This window comes from Bidens hawaiensis, unplaced genomic scaffold (assembly GCF_021521415.1).
Source record: "Bidens hawaiensis isolate Kalapana, Puna unplaced genomic scaffold, B.hawaiensis_p1.1 tig00001920_1, whole genome shotgun sequence".
NCBI classification, from domain to species: domain Eukaryota; kingdom Viridiplantae; phylum Streptophyta; class Magnoliopsida; order Asterales; family Asteraceae; genus Bidens; species Bidens hawaiensis.
Window position 1 is genome coordinate 788,088 of NW_027491107.1, and position 21,170 is coordinate 809,257.

The following is a 21,170-nucleotide window of genomic DNA, read 5'->3' on the forward strand; positions in this document are numbered from 1 at the left end:
ATGAGCTGGTTACTCATTTTTTATTTTATTAGTTTGAATGGCAGATGATTTATTAGAAAAAAAAAACAAGATGGTTATGAAAAGTTAAGTAAACATCAAAGAAACATAATTACATGAAGAGAATTGGGTTATGTAACCACTTTGTCCAAAGAGATTTTTAGCCTTTTGTTTCTAATAACAATCCACAAAAGCGAAAAGAGAAGTACCGAATCAAAAATCAGCTTCGACTTCAAGTCATAGACTTTAAAGATAGCCTCATTTCTATTCTTCCATAGTATCCACCAATTAAACATGATTCCTTCCACAATATATTTCTTTTGTCTGAAAAGAGGACATTGATCAAGCCAATGATAAAATATATCATGGCGCTATAGCTACTCTTCTTGACCTTAGAACCAAAGGGCTTATTGTGTAATGGTATTATGGTGTGTAAAATGACATCTCTTCTTATAAGGTTTTCGGTCCGAATGCCACAGTGATATATATTTTGAAGCAGGTTTAAAGAATGCGTGTTAGTGAGTTTTTTGACGCTTACTTACCGTTTTACTAGTATCACTTAAGACTCTCACGACTATTTCTAATAATTATCAATATCTTAACTCATTGTCCTTTTCCCTAGGTCTATACCCCCATCAATAATGGAGTCTTCTGTATATATCAATACTATAAAACTTGAAAGGAGAATTAACTGAAAAACGCAAATGTATTTGATAACAAATAATTAAATTAATACAATCAGATAATTTGTTATATAATATCCAAATACAAAACAAAAATTAATTATACATAAGGTAAAGTTAAAGAAGTAATTTAAACAAATATTCCAACTGAATTTATTCATTACATATGCATTACAATTAAAAAGTAATGATTACGATAAATTAAAATTAAAAAGGTAAGTTTACATGATGAAGGAATAAAGAAAAATTGAAACAGCAAAGTTGATGAGGGTGGAGGCCATGCATGTAGCCCTTTCAACTTTTAATAAAGGTTCTCATTTATTTACCTGAAATAAAAAACAATAAATAATTAAATTAGAAAGTTTTACACAAAAAGTAAAAAAAAAAAAAGTGAAAGTATATACACGAAAAAGTTTGCTTTTAAAAAAGGTATATACACTAAGGTCCAATTGAGGTCCAAAACGTTATAATAATAAAAAGGTGTTGCTAGTGGGTTGGTTTTGTGATAACTGTTATAGAAAAATGTTACAAATTATACGTAGCTTATTAATCCAGTTAGCTGTTTCAAAAATTAATCAAGAATATAGTAACGATAAATTGCCTGAATTTAAATGCTTAGAAATATAAATATAAACTTTGAATAATTAAAAGATTTTATCATCTCAAGTAACAATTTTTCTCTACAAATTACCATGTCGGCCAAAAGCTTTTCTCATGAAAGTTAGGAAAATGATTATGAGCGCGACACCCGCAAGTAATCCGACTATTATCGCAAATGTCTTTTCGGCTTCGTCATGTTCGCCTGCTACAACAACAAAATATGTAATGTTTACAAAATGAAAGACACAATATATGTATATTTATGCTCAAGAGGGTAACAAATTATGTATTTCAAACAAGTTTATAAAATGATCCCTAGCTCTCGAGGCGGTTCGCTTCTTGGAGCGGGTGCAGAAGGTGGTCCACAGTGACTCGCAGAGCCCGATGAACCAAGGATTTATATTTAGTAGAATAGGCTTTGTGGTTCAAAAGGGGATAGCGGCGCAACTTGTTGCTCGCTTACCCATTATCCAGATATAGTTTGGTTTGTGTTATATATAAAAGGATTTACGGTATTAAAAAAAAACAAGTTTATAAACTTTAGTAAGCAGATTAATTTTACGTACGAATTGAAATAATAACTTATATTAGTATTTTTATATTATGATTTATTGAAAGTCACAACGGGAGATAAAATGTAATTAAATTATTAGTTACGTAATACATAGATGAAGTGCCGATGAATTTGTTAAAAAAGCATAAAAAGCAACAAAAAGGAAAAGCACAAATATCCATTCAAGATGTGCTTTTTTCGACCTCGCTTTCTTTGCTTCTTGATTTATATTTCTATAAAGTAAATAAATATAGTACATTTTTAACGATTATAAATTATGCTTAGAAGAAAAGGAGCATTATCATTCTAAAGTTTTTTTTGTATTTGTATTAGAAGTTGAAGAGAAAAGATGTAATATAATATATTCTTAACGTACCTTAACGTACGAGAATATCTATATTTACGAAATTGATACATAAAATCACATTTTAACATCTCGGAATCATCAGTACATACCTAATTAATCATCGATTCATCCAATAAAACATATTTGGATCGTTAATCGATCCATTTTTTACATTTTTTTCTCGAAAACCATTTTTAAGCATTTTAGTTTTTGACTGAGCGTTTTGAGTGTTTTAGTATTTTTATCTTTGTTTTATTTTTTACTTTAAGGGTCTCACATACATATCGTATGTTAAAACATTATTGTACAGTATTTCGACCTAAAAGTTAAATGGAGAATTTAATCACAAAATTATTATCGTGTATATAATTATTGAATGGAATTGATTTGATTTCAATAACCTAGCTAGTAGAGAAAGAAAAGGTTACGAATACCATGATGAGATTTAGCATAAGCATGAGCTCCACTTGTAGAATACCTAGCATAACACTTTGCCAAAAACATATCACCAAACACCGCACCACCACAATCACTTTTCAACCGTCCGATGGCCTCCGTCACACAGTCTTCACACTTGCCACTACTCAGATCACCCACACACTGAGCCACACCCTCCACGTCAGCAGAACCACCAACTCTATACAACCCACCTGTACTAGTCCCCAGCCTCGCCAACACCGCATCCCTCCGCCCCATCACCTCCGGGTCATACCCGACCGAGGGCGCGCACTTCTTCATCACCACCGTCTTGTCCTCCTGCCCGATGAAGCTCGTGTTGTCGTACTTGACAAAACACCCTTCCAGCTGGACTGCGCCACCGCATGCTTGCGGGCAGAGAGGCGCGAGCTGAGTCACTGCCCGGGCTACACACGTGGCGCAGTCTGGCATGGCTAGGTCGCCTCTACACTGGTAGAGGCCGTTGATCACGTCTTGTTGGGTGGAACTGGAGATGCTGTACTTGTTGTAGGATGAGTAGGTGGCTGAGTTGACTAGGGAGGTGAGTAGCGAGTCGAGGTTGGACTTGTAGGGTGAGCCGGGGGTGTATTTGATCTGGGAACAGCCTCCATAGATGAATGCGTCCGTGGAGGAGTGTGAAGGGTGTAAGAGAGTGATGATGAGTAAGAAGATCAGAGAGAGAAGAAGAGTATTGGCCATGTTGGTTTATTACGAAATGGTAGGGTTTGAGTGAGTTGTTACTTAAGTAGATGAAGAAAACCTCCTTTTGCTTAGCGGAGTATACAAACGAATGGCCAGTCTAGCCATGCAAGATTAAGGTGGTGTATGGGCCCACACACGAGACAACACCCTATAAATAATTATCCGCTAATTAAACTAGAGCAATAATTTACTCTAGGCTTGGAATTTGTTAATTGCACGAGATAACAAAAGGTGATCATAACATGTTATGAAACGACATAGTTTTAGTGTCTATAACAAAATGACATAATTTCTAATCAAATAGGGTATGTGTACGCGCACACACACATATGTATTAAACAAACGATTTTGATTAATTGCATAAACCATTAGCCAAATTACTTAGTGTGTGCTAGTCTAGTTACTTTACAAGTTAAGTAACTTAGGGTCCAAGCAAAGGCTATATATGTGTTGTCATTCGCGAAAGGGGACGTAGAGCAAAGCTACGTCGAACAACCTGGTACTAAACACTGCCTCAAATAGGCGCTAGAGGTGCATGATGGGTCAGGTGTTAGAGGTTTCCGCGTGTGTTGGGTCTAAAGTGAACTTTTTTACTTAATAATGAATATGCAATCCAAATTATTTAGCTCCAACTCACCGTTTTTTATAATTATTATTACTTAATCCACCATATTTCAGGTTCCCACATCACATCTTAGTGAAAGGTGAAGTTGCATGTGAAATGTTTGGTCGTTATCCTCTCATAACCAATTAATGTAAAGTATAATTTTAACACCCTATGGTCGTGAAATTGGGTTTCTTTGTGCTTTGCGATTGGACCACTAAAACAAGTTTCTTGTATTGAAAATCAAAGCTTTCAATGGATTTTATGAGCAAAACCTAATGAGAAAGCCCAACACAAACACTGATAAGAACAAAGAGGCGCAACAAAAATCCAACACACGATGCACAAACAATTAAACACATAGAAAACCGAAAATAAAAACGACACAAATTTTAACATGGTTCAATCCCTACGGGGACCTACATCTATGGGCTACAATTAGGTTACGTTATTAACAAGGTGTAAAGATTACAATTACATAACAAGGTATTTATAATATATGAAATAGGGTTAAAACTTATGGAATAAGAAACAAACATGGGCTCAAGCCCAAAGCATTAACAAAACCCAACAAAGACCATCAAATGATCATCCAGATTCCAGACTTTAGGACAAATATTGTTTACCCCTCAAAAGCCTTGGTTAATACTTAATACACATTACGTAGAGTATCTATCCATCCTTGACGTATTTGTTGACGTACAATATTTTGATAGTTGGTTCAAGAATTCCTTCTCATTAATCTTCCCAATAAATACCAATTTACAAAACTCTCAGTATTTCTTTGATTAGCAACACAAAGAAAAAATAAAAAATTATGATTGAGCTTTAGCGATATGTACGTAGTTAAAGTGAGTATTATAATCTTCTTATATTTTATTTGTTTTTTTAAATGGTTAAATTTTCAATCAGTTTGAAGCTTAAAAGAAGATGCTTTAAGATCTGGAGTGAAGTAAATGCAGACATCTTTGTAATTAGAGGAGCAATGATAGCATTACCAATTTACCATTCGAGGCTCAATCTTCTCGAATGCCACTGCCCAATCACAACCAAATTAAAGGAGGATCTGGAATTCAAAATATATATTGGTTATTGATATTTCGAGATGATTTCGTTTAGATTGTTCATTATTCTATAAATATCATGAACGTTTTGAAGCATGGATCATATGGTTATTTGATTGTAACAATTTTTTACCTCTATGATTCTTGTGAGGGCATAGTTCCAACTTCCACGTAGAATATATAATTTTTATGGTGTTTTTAAAAAATCACAAGAACCTTAAACTTCTAAAAGTATTCACTAAAGTACTTTGAACCTACATTTAACAAATTGAGATGATTTCAAAAAAATCTTAATGCAGACTAAATCCAACATAGAGTAGACTTATTTAGTCACTCACTCACTCACTCATGCATATGAAACTTAAAAATATCAACTTCTATCAACAAATCCCATGCCACCCAAAGGGACAAAAGGGGGTTTCACATCAGTTGAGCCAACTCAAACTCAACTAACCTATGATACCTTTTGAACACATTAAAAATAAAACCATCCATTGTCTCACTCATCTAACCCATAATATGTTCTGAACACATTTAAAATAAACCATCCATTGTCTCACTCATCTCAGACGAATCAAACTTCCATTATTAATGATCAATATTGTACAAATCTAAAATGAATAAATAATAAAGTAACACAAGCCTCTTGATGTATAAATTACCAAAGGAAAAGAAAGTTATTGGTTAGTGATCCTCAAAATCCCTCTTCTATTAGAATTCAATGACCATTCCTTCTTCACTATGAGAATCGATGTCGTTGTCCACATAGAAACAAACCCTTCGTGTACGAAGACCTCAACGTGTATCAAGGAAACACTATGCTGATGTTGATTGAACAAAACTTGTTATGAGACCTTTCTTTGCAAAATCTCACCATATTTACAAGTGGGATTGTTATGTTCATATGTTAATTGAAAGAGTTGTCTCGAGTCTTGTCACCAACATATCCAATGCTTCCTTCATCCAAGAATATTGGCAAACTTCCTTAGCTTTAGGCACAGTCACCCAATGTCTTTGACGAATGTCTTTCTCAGGCCAAAAGTCGAGTTGCCCCTTAACAAGTAACGGAAACATGTGTCCTTCGTAGTATGCATCATTTCCTTTGCTTTTAAAGCACCATTTACCTAGTTCCCCCTACAAAAATCCAAGAAAGTTATGTTAATCAAGTGTCTGAAATAATAATAAAAAAAAAAACAAATAGTCTGAATCATAAACCAATTTGAAAATAAATAAAAGAAATAAGCAAAAGTTGCCCAATTTGACTTTCTTCATGTTGAACATGTACAGATTGTATAGTTGACTTTTTTTAATTGCAGAAAAAGACAAAATTGATATTCTAGAATGAGGAACCAACCTCAACTGTTCCGAAGACTCCAGCTTCCTCTATCGATTCCCTCTGAGCGGCTTCGACGATCGATTCATCGGATTCCCAGCCTCCCTTAGGGAACAGCATTCCTTTGCCTTTCCTTTGAGCACTGATGACAAGAACCTCGAATGCATCTTCTAACTTCACGTCTGATCCCATTTTGTTACCTTTTATTCTGTAAGGTATACATCTGCATCACATTCAAACCAACATTTTTAGTAAAAAAAATTTCAACAATTTGATACGATTATTTCACATTCTGTTTCTGTTTCCCCCAAATTATTCAAATAAAAAATGTAAAGGTTTCAATTAACCCAATCAAATTAGGGCGCAAATGATTATTTGAATCCGAATTTGGGGAAAACTGGAAAGCAAGATCAAAGGGGAAAATGACTGACCCAACGACTTGACGTTGGCCTTGATTGTAACGCTGCAATTGGCGGCCACTGCGAGCAACCATATTTTTCAATTCCATTTCAGCGATTATTATTATTATTATTTTCAAGAGAGATGGAGAAGTGAGATATGTGATTTGAGGGTTTGTGGAGGATGTTATTTATAGATGTTGGAGCTAAGGCAAGTGGGTGGGTTGGAATACAAAAAACGCGGATGCGGGTGTAGGGATTAATGCGTGTTACATGGCACGTGCGGGGTCTTTTTTTTTTTTTTTTTTTTTCGCCTGGCCTTGAGCTGTAACCTGTTTGTGTAGCATAAAACAAATTAGGATAGGATATTTCTTCACTCCTTATATTATCTGCTAGACTGCTACTACCACTCTTTCATCGTTTTAAATGCCTTGCTATTCCTTGAATTTTATATCTATTTATTTTTATTTCCTACCGTGGTAAACTCCGGGCCGAACATGGTTTTATCGTCCTAAGTGTATCTAGCCTGTATTAAAGGATTAGATTAGTTATGGTTAGTACAATATATTCTTTTTTAAAACCCGACTGCAAAGATCATTGCAACAAAAGCCAACGGGTATTGTCTTGATTTTGGATCATAATTAATATAGTCGATTACGCCCTGCTTGCGGTGCGCGCATATAATGTATATATGTGTAAACCCTCGGGTGGGTAAAAGTGAAATTGCACTAATTTTGACGTTATTTTACTAATCTCGTGAAAATAACGTTAAAAGTGACGGAAGGTTAATCAGGCATCATGTGATGGCGTCGATAACCGAAAGACAAGGGTACATGCACCAATCAGCCGGTGTCCTGATGATTGAGTGCTATGTGTCTTATGTCCAAAGTTTGATGCAAAACTACTATCGAGCCAGGGGTCTCACCGGAAGCAGCCTCTCTATCCTCATGGGATAGAGGTAAGGTTGTCTACATCTTACCATTCTCAGACCCTACCATAGCTTTGCTATTGGAGGGTTATACTGAGTACGATGATGAATTAATATAGTCGATATTATTGTTAGTGCTATTCCTTAGTTTTTGGTGACCGGGATGGTTTTGCTTGGTAGCCTAGATGGTATTGCGTGTCGGTTCTCTAAGGGGGGGGACCGATTTTTACAACAAAAACGATCCTAGTGGTGTGGATCGTGTTGCATGGATGAATTATTTTTTTCATTTTTTTTATGATGAAGTCTTTTTTCTAATGGTTTTGAAATTGAATACTTTCAAATATGGTTTTTGAGTTCATAAGTGTGAAGTGTAGTATGTTGTAAGTTGTGTGTATTATTAATTGAGAGTATAATACATATGATCGACATTCTTGTCGTATGAATGAGATCCACTCTAGAGAACACCAACGCGACAAGTTGTGTATTAAGTGTGTACTTATGTTAAAAAGCATCTACTTTGGATGTTTACCACTGAATAATGAGACTTGATTTGTTTACAATTTGTGATTAAGTTAGAGACATAAGCTAGAGACGTCTTTACAATACAAAACTTGTTAATTTTTTATTTTGATAAACACCCTCTATATGGTTATTGGCTAAATTCACCACATCAGGATACACTCGTCTTTTGATCCGGAAAAAACCCTCAGATAAGGCCAACGTCCGTGAACACTCGACCGAATGCATGACAGTTCAGTAAGATAAAACATGTTCAGTTCAAGGATCCAACTAGTGTAGACACATATTCGCCTAGTCTACTATTGTCACTCACCACAAGCTCATTTGTTGTTTGACAAATTAACTAATTATGTTATATAAGAAAAATATTAATTATGAACTTATATTTTATCATAAAATATATATCAACAAGTTAAATAAAAACATAATAATTCTTTTAAGATTTGTTTTCATTATCATCTTTGCCACTTTATTGTAAGTGTATGAGGTTAAACATTCTTGAAATTGTTATAAAAAATTAAAAATAAAAACAATTATCATCCCTTGGATTTTAACTTATCAACCACATTTATATATTCTCACAACTTGCCGAAAATCCCTTTTGGTTGGACTTGGGCAAACACATTTCTATATTATCAGAAGTTGTCTTGTTATACTAACCAATAGAAATAAATAAATAGTTTGGTTACGTAATTGGTTGGACTCTTCTTTTCTCTTTCTAGAAAGATTGTAACACAACATGTCATCTTTCTTCTCAATATTGACGAACCCATTTCCATCTTCTAGCTACAATAAACCTAAAATTTGACTGTTTAAAAACAGAATATCATGCTTATAACAGAACTATAATAATATATGCACCTCTCTAAACTATATTGTTCAGCTTTTTTATAACAGAACTATAATAGTATATAAATTTGTTTTGTGAATACATGCTTGGAGGTCGTAGATGGATAGAATTCCTACTCGGGGACTCGGGGAGTGTTGGAACGAAGGAATATCAGGGTTACAGATAGCGTGTGTGTTTTGTGTGATTTGGGGGGAGAGTCGGCCGGCCATATCATGACGGGTTGTGGGGTTGCGGCGGTGGTGTGGGAGCATATTAGCCGTTGGTGCAAAGTTTCCCCTATTTTTGGGTTTTCGGTTAGAGATCTTCTTGAGCTCCATAAGACTTTCAAGCTTGGAGTTGTTGAAAAAGAGGCGTTTCATGAGATAATTATAATTGTTTGTTGGAGAATTTGGAAAGCGAGAAATGAAAAAATATTTGAAGATAAGGAGGTTAAAGTGGAAGAGATAATTGAAGACATTAAAGCCTTCGGTTTTCTTTGGTTTAAGTATAGGTCAAAGCATAGCTCGAAAGAATGGTCAAATTGGTGTAGATTCATTTTCATGTAATTTCTTTCTTTTGAGACTGCTTCCAGGTTGTGGAGGCAGCTCGTGGGTGTTGTGTTCTTGGTTGGTTTTGGTTGTTTATAAAAGTTTTATAGTTCGAAAAAAAGTAGTGTTTAGACCAGTGATTCAACGAGAAGGATTACTTCAATGGCCTTGAATTTTACGTGAGATGAGCTAGATCTGCAAAACAAAAGTGTCGTCATCTTCATTACAAGATGGGGGCTTCCCGTAACCACCATCGACGTAAGAATCTATAAACATTATACAAGAGTAATGAGAGATGAATGTGAGTGCTGGAAACTCATTCCAGGGGTGCTATAACTGGCTCCGTGCACTTTAACCAGAATTCCTAAACCTTTAACTTTAAAAACTAGAGAGAGAGGGGGGGGGGGGGGGGGGAGGGGGGGGGGGGGGTGATTACATAAGTGTCATGTTTATCACATTTAAAACACAACATACAAATCCATTATAGGGTTCTCTGAGTTCTCAATATACGGTTAGCTCTTAAATGAACGTCAATCTGTTTTGCAAACCACGAGTATCTTAAGTTCTAGCTCTGTGCTTACATAACCGTCATATTTATCACAATTAAAACACAACATACAAATCCAGTATAGGGTTCTAGAGTTCTCAATATACGATTGGTTCTTTAATGAACGTCAATATGTTTTGCAGACCACAAGAATCTTAAATCCTTTTTTTTTGTATATTAAACTAAAGCAAATTAAACTTTTCAAAAATTAAGATGATTATAAAAATATTAATTTCTTTTGCTGGCATCTAATGTATCTTATATATGATATCACCCGTCTAGACACTACAGCAATCGAACTATCACCATTTTGATAAGTGGAATACTCTTTCCTACCCGGATGTCTCAAAAGACATTTTTTAAATATCGATACACATTAAAATCCAACATATAGTAGTAGATTAAGAAAGCCACTCTCCACATCACCCTCACTCATAGATGCAATTTGTTTAAGTGAGAAAAACAATACAGCTACTGAACACAATCTGTTAAAACAATATTAGATTATTATTATTATTATTATAATATTATGTATTTAATAACTATTTAACATAATTTATCCACAAAAAAGTTATAAAAAAATGAATTAGAAAGCTTTGCCTAATTTCCTAAATGATATATATTAGGAATCAACTATATGTCAATTATACTTGAATGAAAATTAATATGTTATTGAATATTGATTAACATTTTTATTTTGAAGATCAATTAATAATAGTATTATGAAAGACTAAATTTAGGTTTTAGATTGTCATAACAGTTTGTTTTGTAACATAAATTTAAAATATACTTATAAAAAAGAAATGTCTTAGATATTGTTCATCTTTTAACATTGATGTGCAACAAATATTTAAATTGATGTGTAAATAAACACGGGTACTATCTTAGAGTAAACATTATGGTTATTGATGTGTAATAAATGTCTTAAATAAAGTTCATCTTTTAAATCAACATTAGATAGAAGTTTTGTTGAATCAAAATTGTAAAATTGTTTTGTTGATTTGGAGACTAATTTCTTTGTTTGCATATTGTTGTACTCATGATATAAGTTATAAAATATTTTAATTTTTTATTTATTTTTGTTAGTCTTTGTATGTTTTTGTATTTGATTCAAATAAGTTATGATGTCTTATAATTCATAAAAAACTATCATTTATTTATAAATACAACATTTGCATTTCATTATTTATAAATACAACAATACCATTATAGATATATCAGATGAACTTTTGATTGGTAATTCATCTGATCATATTTCTGATCTGATTGATTTTGTATATCCAGCATTATTGGAAAATTTTAATGATATTTTATATTTTCAAGAAAGGACCATACTTGCACCTTTAAATGAAGTTGTCCAAGACATTAATGACAGATTTTTGTCTTTGTTTCCCGGAGAAGAAGTTGAATATCTCAGTTCTGATAGTATAGACAAGTCTGATAGTGTTGGTCCTGGTTTCGATCCAACATTACACTCACCGGGTCTTCTAAATGGTTTAAAGGTGTCTGGTATGCCTAATCATAGATTGGTTCTAAAAGTTGGTGTGCCAATAATGTTACTAAGGAATATTGATCAGAAGAACGGTTTATGCAACGAAACCATATTACAAGTAATTAACTTGGGGAGGCTTTTATCAAAGCAAAGGTTATTTCAGGTACTAACATTGGGTTTCACACTTATATAACTCGTAATGATATAACTCCTTCAGATAAGAAACTGTCATTCAAATTGAAACGAAGACAGTTTCCTGTTGCGGTTTGTTTTGCAATGACCATTAATAAAAGTCAAGGCCAATTACTAGCAAGAGTTGGCATATACCTGCGAGAACCGGTGTCTACACATGGTCAACTATATGTGGTTTTATCACCAGTGAAGAGTAGAGACAGTGTTAAAATGCTTATATTAGATAAGAAAGGTAAAGTTACAAATAAAACTACAAATGTTGTTTATAAGGAACTATTACTAATTTATAATTGTAAAATAGATGTTATTTTAGTTGAATGTTGTGTTGTTACATGATTTATATATTAGTTGATGCTAGAAACATGTGAATTTTACATTATTTATATTTTTCCACCCGTGACGCCCACGGGTCAATAATCTAATAACTTTCTATATTAATAAATCTCATGTCGCCTAAAGGGCCAGCAAGATGTTTTAACTTATCTATTGAGCCAACTCTAAAACAACTTAACCATCCCATGAAATGTTTAGACCCATTCAAGATAAAATACCCTTTTGTCTCACTCATCTTAAATGAATCAAACTTCCATTATAACGATCAGGATTGTACAAATCTAAAATAAAAGTGAAAGTATAAAACAAGACTCTTGAAGTATGAATCCCGAAAGGAAAAGAAGTTATCGGTTAGTGATCCTCAAAACTCCTCTTCTAATTCCCTCTTTGTCGTTATCACAATCATGTCATTATCCGAGTAGAAATAAAATCTCCATGTACAAAGACATCAGTGCGTAACAAATAAAGAAAATCCTATGGTTGATTGATCAAATCTTGTCATGAAACCTTTCAAGAGGTTGTTCAGATACTCTTTCCAAAATCTCATCATATTTACAAGTCGGTATGTTATGTTCATAAGTTACTTGAAGGAGTTGACTCGAGTCTCGTCACCAACACATCCAATGCTTCCTTCATCCAAGAATATTGGCAAACCTCCTTAGCTTTAGGCACACTCACCCAATGTCTTTGACGAATGTCTTTCTCGGGCCAAAAGTCGAGTTGCCCCTTAACAAGTAACGGAAACATGTGTCCTTCGTAGTATGCATCATTTCCTTTGCTTTTAAAGCACCATTTACCTAGTTCCCCCTACAAAAATCCAAGAAAGTTATGTTAATCAAGTGTCTGAAATAATAAAAAAAAAAAAACAAATAGTCTGAATCATAAACCAATTTGAAAATAAATAAAAGAAATAAGCAAAAGTTGCCCAATTTGACTTTCTTCATGTTGAACATGTACAGATTGTATAGTTGACTTTTTTTAATTGCAGAAAAAGACAAAATTGATATTCTAGAATGAGGAACCAACCTCAATTGTTCCAAACACTCCAGCTTCCTCTATCGATTCCCTCTGAGCGGCTTCAACGATCGATTCATCGGATTCCCAGCCTCCCTTAGGGAACAGCATTCCTTTGCCTTTCCTTTGAGCACTGATGACAAGAACCTCTAATGCATCTTCTAACTTCACGTCTGATCCCATTTTGTTACCTTTTATTCTGTAAGGTATGCATCTGCATCACATTCAAATCAACATTTTTAGTAAACAAATTTTTATAAAAATTCTACAATTTGATACGATTATTTTCACATTCTGTTATTCCCAAACTTTAAATTCAATTTCCCCTAAAACTAAAGTTTTTTTAACGTGTAAATATTGATTAACAGGCCTCAGATAATTTGTTTATCTGAATGAAGTTAGGGCAGGAAAACTAAAAGGCGGTAACAGAAAGCAAAATGATGGAATTAGATTGACTAACCCAACAACTTGACGTTGGCCGTGATTGTAACGCTGCAATTGACGGCCACTACGAGCAACCATTGAAACCATGTTTTTCAATTCCATATTATTATAATAATATTCTTTGAATAAATAAACAACGGTGGTGATGTGAAAGCGGGGAAGATGAAGATATGAGTGAGAGATGTAATTGATGGTTTATGGAGAAAGGAGGAGCTAATTTATAGATGTTGGTTGGGAAATTATTATTATTATTATTATTATTATTATTATTATTAAATTAATAGGGAAGAAGAAGATGACGAATACAGCGTCTGGAACAGCAAGTGGGGGTCAGGGGTTAATGAATACAAAAAGCGTAGGCAATGCGTGTTACGTGGCACCTGCGGCTTCCTTCATCCTCTCCGGTCCCCTCTTATCCTATCATATCACTTGTAACAAGCTACACACACATATATATATATATATATACGGTTAACGTACAAATAAAATTAACGTGCTAAACGTGAGAATCGTCTCAAACAAACAACCAAAGCATAATAATACTGAAAATCGAGTATGAAATCATCCATACCCTGCCCACACGGGCTAGTTAAGTCCACAATCAAATGTCTCGGCACACCTTGCCATAACGAGTAACAAACATAATGATAAATAGTGTCATAAAGTACTACCACCTAAGCCCATGCCCATACCCAGACCTACCATCTCCGTCGCTCGTCGGTTGCCTGGGTTCTCCGGGTCAAAGGGTCCCTAGTGCCGATCCATACGCTCACCTAACTGATGAATCCCCCACCACGTCTCCGCGTACTATGCGGCACACTGTGCGTCAGATGCAACAATGTGCCCCAATAACCTACCAAAAGAAGCGGTAGTGTGATTCTGGAACTGGTCAATGAGCCTATATAGCCCCTCGAAAGAGTACTGGCTATGATATGACGAACTGGGGCCGGCTCTTGAGACGATGGGCCGCCCTGCTGAGAGTCAGTGCGGCGGCGGGACGTAACGGCCATCTCAGCGGGGTCCTCAGGATCCCAGATCTGGTTGAGGGCATCCTGAAACCTCCACTGTGGTGGGTTTCTTTTGATTTGCTGGATCATTTGCGTACTGATACAGAAGTTGAGATCGAGTGCAATTGGGTTTTGGCTTCCTGTTCCTTCGCGATCTGCTCCATAGGCTTTATAGAGCTTGTAGATCCAGGCACCACCAAAGACTAGGGTATTCGGGATTTTTGCATTTGCATTCGTTCTAAACAGTTGACAGAATATGTACGTGGTATTGCATGGTACATCGTTCTTGATGCAATAAAGGGCCCATAAATCCCTCAATCCCACGACCCCCTTGCTCTGGCTATGCTGAGTGACTGTGTGGCTCAGCAGGCGGTGAATATACCGCATCAGTGTGTCGCGTAAGGCAGTGCTCTTGGTGCTGCTTGGATAATAATGTTCATCTCCATAACTCAACTGCTCCCATGCTTGTATCTTGATGTTTCCCCGTTCACTTGTTTCCTCACCATATTCGTCTGCAAAAGTCGTCCCGGCCTCTTACCATAGACGAGAGTCGGTTTCATCGGTCGTGTAAATGCCCAAATCGATCCTCAATTGTGTGACCAAAGTATTATACCATGCCCCACCGATTCTAAACTCAATAGCCTCCTCGTCCCACATGTATAAGTCCTTTGTTTTTATTGAGAACGAGGCCAAGAATTCTTTAGTCAGTTCGGTTACTGGTTTGCCCTTTTGTATGAGAACAAGCGCCCATGGCCTTTTAACAAAATTTTTGTACCTTCCCAATTGATTTACTCGCTGCAACGTCTCGGTACATGCATAGAAGTTTGGTTCTGGGTGTTGGTTGTTTAAATACCCAAATCTTTGTCGGTTGATCCTATCTCACACCGTGTTCTCAAGGAAAACCAAGAAAGCATGCTCGTCATCCCCATATTCAGCCATTTGCAGTTTTAGAACAAGATTAGGCAAATAATCATAAATTTAACTAAAAATATGGAACAGACAGTGAAGCGCGGTCCTGTGCCTCAGGAGTCACGGTCCCATGTTTATGTGATTTTGGCAGTTTTGACCATTGTGACTAATTTTGACTTTTGGTTGACCACATGGCGTGTTTTGCAGAAACACAGCCCGTGTTATTAATTCGAATTTTGAAAATGTTATGATTCGAACTTGCATTTCAACCCGGTTCTTGAGAAATATCATCCGGGTTCGATTTTCATGGTATGAGTTGTTCAAAACCCGAACCCGAATGATTTGTGTTCACAAACTCTTTCAATCCTAAATTCTAATCGGGTCAAAACCTTCCCAACAAATCAAAACCCTAGACTATGATAATTAAACATCCTATTTTTCGGGTTTTAACCCGATTCAACAACAAATGGGTATGAATTTCAGATTTTGGGGCCCGATTTTTTACCTAGAATGATGAATTTAAACTTATAATCATTAAACGAACATACCTTTTGTTGAGAATCAAGGATTTGAGGCAAAGATTGTAGTGTTGGGTGTTTGGTCGCAGGTTTTCGAAAGGGGGCGGAATATTTTTGGGGTTAAGTTATGAAAAGTTTGGTGTTTTAATGAAATCCCGTAACTGCACTGTAGGGAGGGGCACGACCCCGTGCTGCAAGTAGCAGTCAGGTCCTTTTGTTTATTTAACGAGCTGGGTTGATTTTAACTGATTTTTATTTGAAGATTAAGGTTAAAAACATAAAACCCTACGAAATTCCATTAAGTTTTTCAAGCATTACACCGAAAATAAAACAACATGAACCGAGAAACATAAGAACTAGCTTAAATGATAACACATCCTAGGAACACAAGACAAAGCTTATCCTACTCGAAACTACTAACGACCACCATTCCCGAAAAGGTATTGAATGTGTGGTGGGACTCTCTTTACTTCCAAGAGCTTGGAAAGCTTTTTGTCGAGCTTCCCAATTTCTCGGTTAAGGAAGTTGAGCTTGAAATCCACATCTTTTATGATTCACAACAATGTGGAAGTTTTCGAACCTTAGTAGTTCGGCCGTGTTTGTCAACTCGATCAAGCGAGCTTCAGCTTGAATGTTGCTCTCGACTTGGTCTCTCACTATACTTTGAAGCCTCATAATTCTTCTTCAAGGTGTGAAGAAGATTCACCATTTTTGAATTTCCTCACTGGTTTCCATTCCATTCTTTTGTTATCCATTTGAGGAATTTTTAGTTTGGTATACATGGAATTGTGAATATGGCTTGTAATATATAAAGAGACTGGAACGTCGAGCATGGCCCTTGTAACACGTTACACGGCCCCATGTTTTTGAGCGAATAAATGTTTCTGATTCAGAGAATTGTATGGAGTCATCGCGTATTGCTTGTCATCATGGAACCCTGCTAACTATTATTTCTAATCGTGATGGTCATTTTACTTCTCGCTTTTGGAAGTCTCTCCAGTCTGCTTTAGGTACTCGTTTGGATCTTAGTACTGCCTATTATACGCAATCAGATGGTCAGTCCAAGCGTACGATTCAAACTCTAGAACATATGCTCCGCTCTTGTGCCCTCGATTTTGGGGGCAATTGGGATATTCATCTACCACTCATCGAGTTCTCATATAATAATAGCTTCCACTCAAGTGTTGGTATGGCACCTTTTCAAGCACTCTATGGTCGTAAGTGTCATTCCCCGATCTGTTGGAATGAAGTTGGGGAATCTCAAATCGCCGGTCCGAAATTAGTTCAAGAGACAACTGGCCGTATTGCTCAAATTCATCAAAACCTCCTCGCTGCTCGCAACCGTCCGAAAAGTTATGCTGATAATAGACGAAAACCCCTAGATTTCAGTGTTAGTGATCTTGTCCTACTCAAAGCATCCCCTTGGAAGGGAATCGTTCATTTTGGAAAGAAAGGAAACTAGCTCCTCGTTTCATTGTTCCCTTTGAAATCCTCGATAGAGTTGGTCCTGTTGCTTATCAACTCAAGCTTCCTGTTGAACTCTGGAATGTTCACCCGGTGTTTCATGTTTCTAATCTCAAGAAGTGTCTTGCCAAGGGTAATCTCTACATCCCCCTCGATGAAGTTGGTATTGACGAGACCATCAATTTTGTTGAGCAACCCGTTGAGATCATGGATTATAAAGACAGAGTAACCAAATGAAGTCGCATCCCCTTAGTTAAAGTTCGTTGGAATTTTGAACAAGCCGCCGAGTTTACGTGGGAGTGTGAAGACCAGATGAAACTCAAATACCCTCATCTTTTCATTGTTGCCGATTCTCTAATTTCGGGACGAAATTCCCAAAAGTAGGGGATACTGTAACAATTCGGGTTTTTCGTATTTCTTTTTGTAATCATTACCTGACCCACTTATAGGTCCGAGCTATCCTATCAATGAAATACCGTATTTATCGAGTAAATTGGTTATTATTATATTACGGTTTAATTAATTATATAAAATATAGTTATAACTTTCATACCTTGACATAAATTACCCAAACTTAAACTTTTACCCCTTTATGCTTCCATCCTAAAACTCTAATGACTAAATTGCAATTATTGTCATTATTATAATCTTAACCCGTTTCATCAAGGCTCGGCCCGTTAACCCGAACCGTTTTCGCAAACCCGATTACAACTGGGTTGTCTTGGACCTCAATTCTCGTAGAATTTATGGAAATTGGATCAACGATTGTATTATACATTCCTTTATCGGCTAAACTGACAATTTAATTATGCTAATTCGATTTTATTGATTTGTTTTACCATTTTTGACTTAGCCGACAATAACACAATCGTATTATACAAGATATCGATTATAATAACTCAATTAGGCCTCCAGTTACAATCTCCTAACCATAGCCGTCCTTTACCCTCAACTTAATTTGATTTTCGTTGCTATTTGATAGTCTATTCATCATCACGTATCGCCATCCAAAGTTTGCGTAAATTACCCTTTGTTAACATCGGTTAAAGGTAATTAAATTATAAGGTTTTGTTCGTCTGGTTTCAATTAACCATAACCTTGTCTAAAACAGATTAACCACAACGAATTGATTCAATTGTGATGTAAGGGTTTATATTGAATTGGGTTTTCTGTTCTTTTAATCTTTAATATATATAATATATGAGTGAAGGGAAAATTAAGACGATGATTTTAAGGGTTTTACAATTCTTTAAGCATATGGTACAAGTTTGAAGAGGGACAAAGTGGTCATTTTAAACACAAATATCACGTGTATTTCTTATTTTACCAATATAGTTACAATTTTAGTCCCTCTACTTTAATCAACTTTATGCAAATGTAAAGAATAGTTACAAATTCAACCTCTATCTTTTATATATCTTCTTTTTATAATTTCACTTTTAACCCAACTTCCCTCACGATTTTTAAACGGTCATAACTTTTTCATACATTAATATTTTTCTTAAAAAATTACACTATAAAAACGAGCATTTTATTCTCTTTAATTTGAGTATGATATTGCCATAGTTTGTTTAAGTTATAAAAACAACATTTTATGTATAGGTGTTTGTGGTCCGCTTTTGATGGTTTTGAATTAAAATGTGAGCCACATCGTTAGTAATGATATTTTACCGTTGAAAACTGAAACCGAATCGTTGAAAATTGAAACCAACCAAACTGAATCATTACCAATGATTTGGTTCCGATTTCGATAATAAATTGAGTTTAAAATAAGAATTATTAGTCTACATATACCAACAAACGATTTCACTATTTCAAATAGAACAATAAACGGGCATAAATCTTTTACGTGATTACCAAATTATGTTTTTCCCGCTGCATCGCGTGGGCACCCGTCTAGTTTATAAATATTTGAACTAATGTTATAACCATGCTAGTTCTGGTGGACCGGCTGGGATGAGGGTTCGAACCTCAGCCGTCCCATTTTATTATTTTTGGTCATTTTCATTATTAATAAACTATTTTAATCAATAAATATTATAATAATCAATAAATAAATTATATTTTTATAAAAACCGACAATGTTACTTGTGTTTTTCCCGCATCTTTATTAAAATTATATCCATGTGTATATATATATAGGCATTGGATCATTTCATAAGTTTTTTACAGCAAGAAGTGAATGTGTAACTCCATTAATCCCTAATTTCACCCCCTTTCTTATTGTGTAGGTGCGTATGTACGTGTGTAGGTACGTATTTTTGTATATGTGTATGTATGTTTGTATGTGTATAGGTACGTAGGTTTGAATGTGGCTCGGTACGTTTGTAAGTGTGTAGGTACATTTGAATGTGTGTAGGTACGCATGTATATGTGTGTAGGTAGGTTTGTATGTGTGTAGCTAAGACATAAATACAACCAACCTACATACATGTAGGTAACATCATTAGAAAGGGAGTGAAATTAGGGATTAATGGAGTTACACCTTCACTTCTCGCACTTCTCGCTGTAATATCACTTCTCGCAAGATCCATACAAAAATAACGTGCCGAACCACTTTTTAAACAAAAATAAACGAACGGACCCCCCCATTTTTTTTAACAAAAATAAATGTACCAAACCACTTTTTAAACAAAAATAAACGAACGGAACTACTTGTTTTAACAAAAACAAATGAACCCCGAACCACCACTGTTCTGACATGAACCACTTCCTACCCGAAACGCGTTCTGACCCGAACTCTCTCCACCTGAGATTTTTTTTATTTGGAAGATCGGTTTGTTGTTTTGTTAAAAAAAAGTGGCTCGGTTTGTTTTTTTTGTTAAAAAAAGTAGTTTGGTTCGTTTATTTTTGTTAAAAATGCGGTTTGGTTCATATTTTTTTGTTTAAAGAAGTGTTTCGGTTCGTTTATTTTGGTTAGAAAAAATTAATTTCAGTTAAAGATAATTTTTTACCACATAAGGAATCCATGTCGTTATTTTTACCATCATCGTACACGTCATCAACCATGTTATCAAAAACTAATGGAATTCAACCCCGTTAGTAAAAAACTCGTTGGTGGCCAATAGTTTAAAACTTAGGACTGTTGTGATACATTTTTAAAGTTTAACTTAGCACCGACGAATAAATATTGAATTATTAAAATCCAATATCCCAATTTTAAACATTGTTCCCATATATACTATAATGTGAAAGCAAAGAATAAGTAATACATAATATGGAAGCTCTAGAACGCGTATGGCATTTGTCACATGCTATCTAGAAAAAGAAAAAAGAAAAAGAACGAAAGAGTCCAGTCCACTTCAAATGCCATAAATATCGAACCGTTGAATCTGCTTGTAGAAACAAGACAATACCGCATTCATATAACTTGCTAACCATAGCTTTTACAAACTACGTTAAACTACCATTCATTTATTTATTTAATTTGATTGGAAGTATGTCGTCTTCCCAGGGCCGGCCCAATCATTTTGGTGGCCTCAAGCAGATGAAAAGCTTGAGGCCCTTACCGAGAGTTAGAGAAATGAAATTATAAAACATATATTTTTTAAAAAATTTACCAATCGATTGTCGTGTTTCGTATAAGAAAATACAAAATGTAGTTTGATTTATCTAGAATACAAATCAAGGAAATATATATACCTACATACTTCATTTATTTTAAGTTTACCGAGCAACATTTTCCGTATA

At 35.2% G+C, this 21,170-nt stretch overlaps 2 protein-coding genes across 5 annotated transcripts; both read right to left on the reverse strand.

Moving 5' to 3' along the window:
• Positions 1 to 844: 844 nt before the first annotated feature.
• Positions 845 to 3,433, reverse strand: LOC143599597 (plasmodesmata-located protein 7-like). Of its 2 annotated transcripts, none has more exons than XM_077077512.1 (3): positions 2,614 to 3,433; positions 1,372 to 1,485; positions 845 to 1,006 (listed from the first exon to the last, which is right to left on the reverse strand). In XM_077077512.1, exons 1-3 carry the CDS (start codon positions 3,332 to 3,334, stop codon positions 999 to 1,001), a joined length of 843 nt encoding a protein of 280 aa, XP_076933627.1. In that variant the 5' UTR covers positions 3,335 to 3,433; the 3' UTR covers positions 845 to 998. The 2 variants fall into 2 exon arrangements, with proteins under 2 accessions (XP_076933627.1, XP_076933636.1); XM_077077521.1 differs by having other exon boundaries at positions 1,372 to 1,482; positions 2,614 to 3,383.
• Positions 3,434 to 5,573: 2,140 nt separating this feature from the next.
• LOC143599613 (nudix hydrolase 17, mitochondrial-like) lies at positions 5,574 to 13,786 on the reverse strand. Of its 3 annotated transcripts, none has more exons than XM_077077535.1 (3): positions 13,599 to 13,786; positions 6,360 to 6,561; positions 5,574 to 6,139 (listed from the first exon to the last, which is right to left on the reverse strand). In XM_077077535.1, exons 1-3 carry the CDS (start codon positions 13,682 to 13,684, stop codon positions 5,906 to 5,908), a joined length of 522 nt encoding a protein of 173 aa, XP_076933650.1. In that variant the 5' UTR covers positions 13,685 to 13,786; the 3' UTR covers positions 5,574 to 5,905. The 3 variants fall into 3 exon arrangements, with proteins under 3 accessions (XP_076933650.1, XP_076933656.1, XP_076933643.1); XM_077077541.1 differs by lacking the exon at positions 13,599 to 13,786 and adding an exon at positions 6,770 to 6,891; XM_077077528.1 differs by lacking the exons at positions 5,574 to 6,139; positions 6,360 to 6,561 and adding exons at positions 12,481 to 12,931; positions 13,151 to 13,352 and having other exon boundaries at positions 13,599 to 13,755.
• Positions 13,787 to 21,170: the final 7,384 nt, after the last annotated feature.

What these genes read in the sequence shown, in the direction of transcription:
- LOC143599597 (XM_077077512.1), bottom strand. Translation starts at nt 3,334, where the DNA reads ATGGCCAATACTCTTCTTCTCTCTCTGATCTTCTTACTCATCATCACT. An exon ending in TTATGCTAAATCTCATCATG is followed by an intron (nt 1,486 to 2,613) that starts GTATTCGTAACC and finishes TTGTTGTTGTAG; the next exon opens with CAGGCGAACATGACGAAGCC.
- LOC143599613 (XM_077077535.1), bottom strand. Translation starts at nt 13,684, where the DNA reads ATGGAATTGAAAAACATGGTTTCAATGGTTGCTCGTAGTGGCCGTCAA. An exon ending in GGCCAACGTCAAGTTGTTGG is followed by an intron (nt 6,562 to 13,598) that starts GTTAGTCAATCT and finishes AATGTGATGCAG; the next exon opens with ATGTATACCTTACAGAATAA. An exon ending in GAGTCTTCGGAACAGTTGAG is followed by an intron (nt 6,140 to 6,359) that starts GTTGGTTCCTCA and finishes GGATTTTTGTAG; the next exon opens with GGGGAACTAGGTAAATGGTG.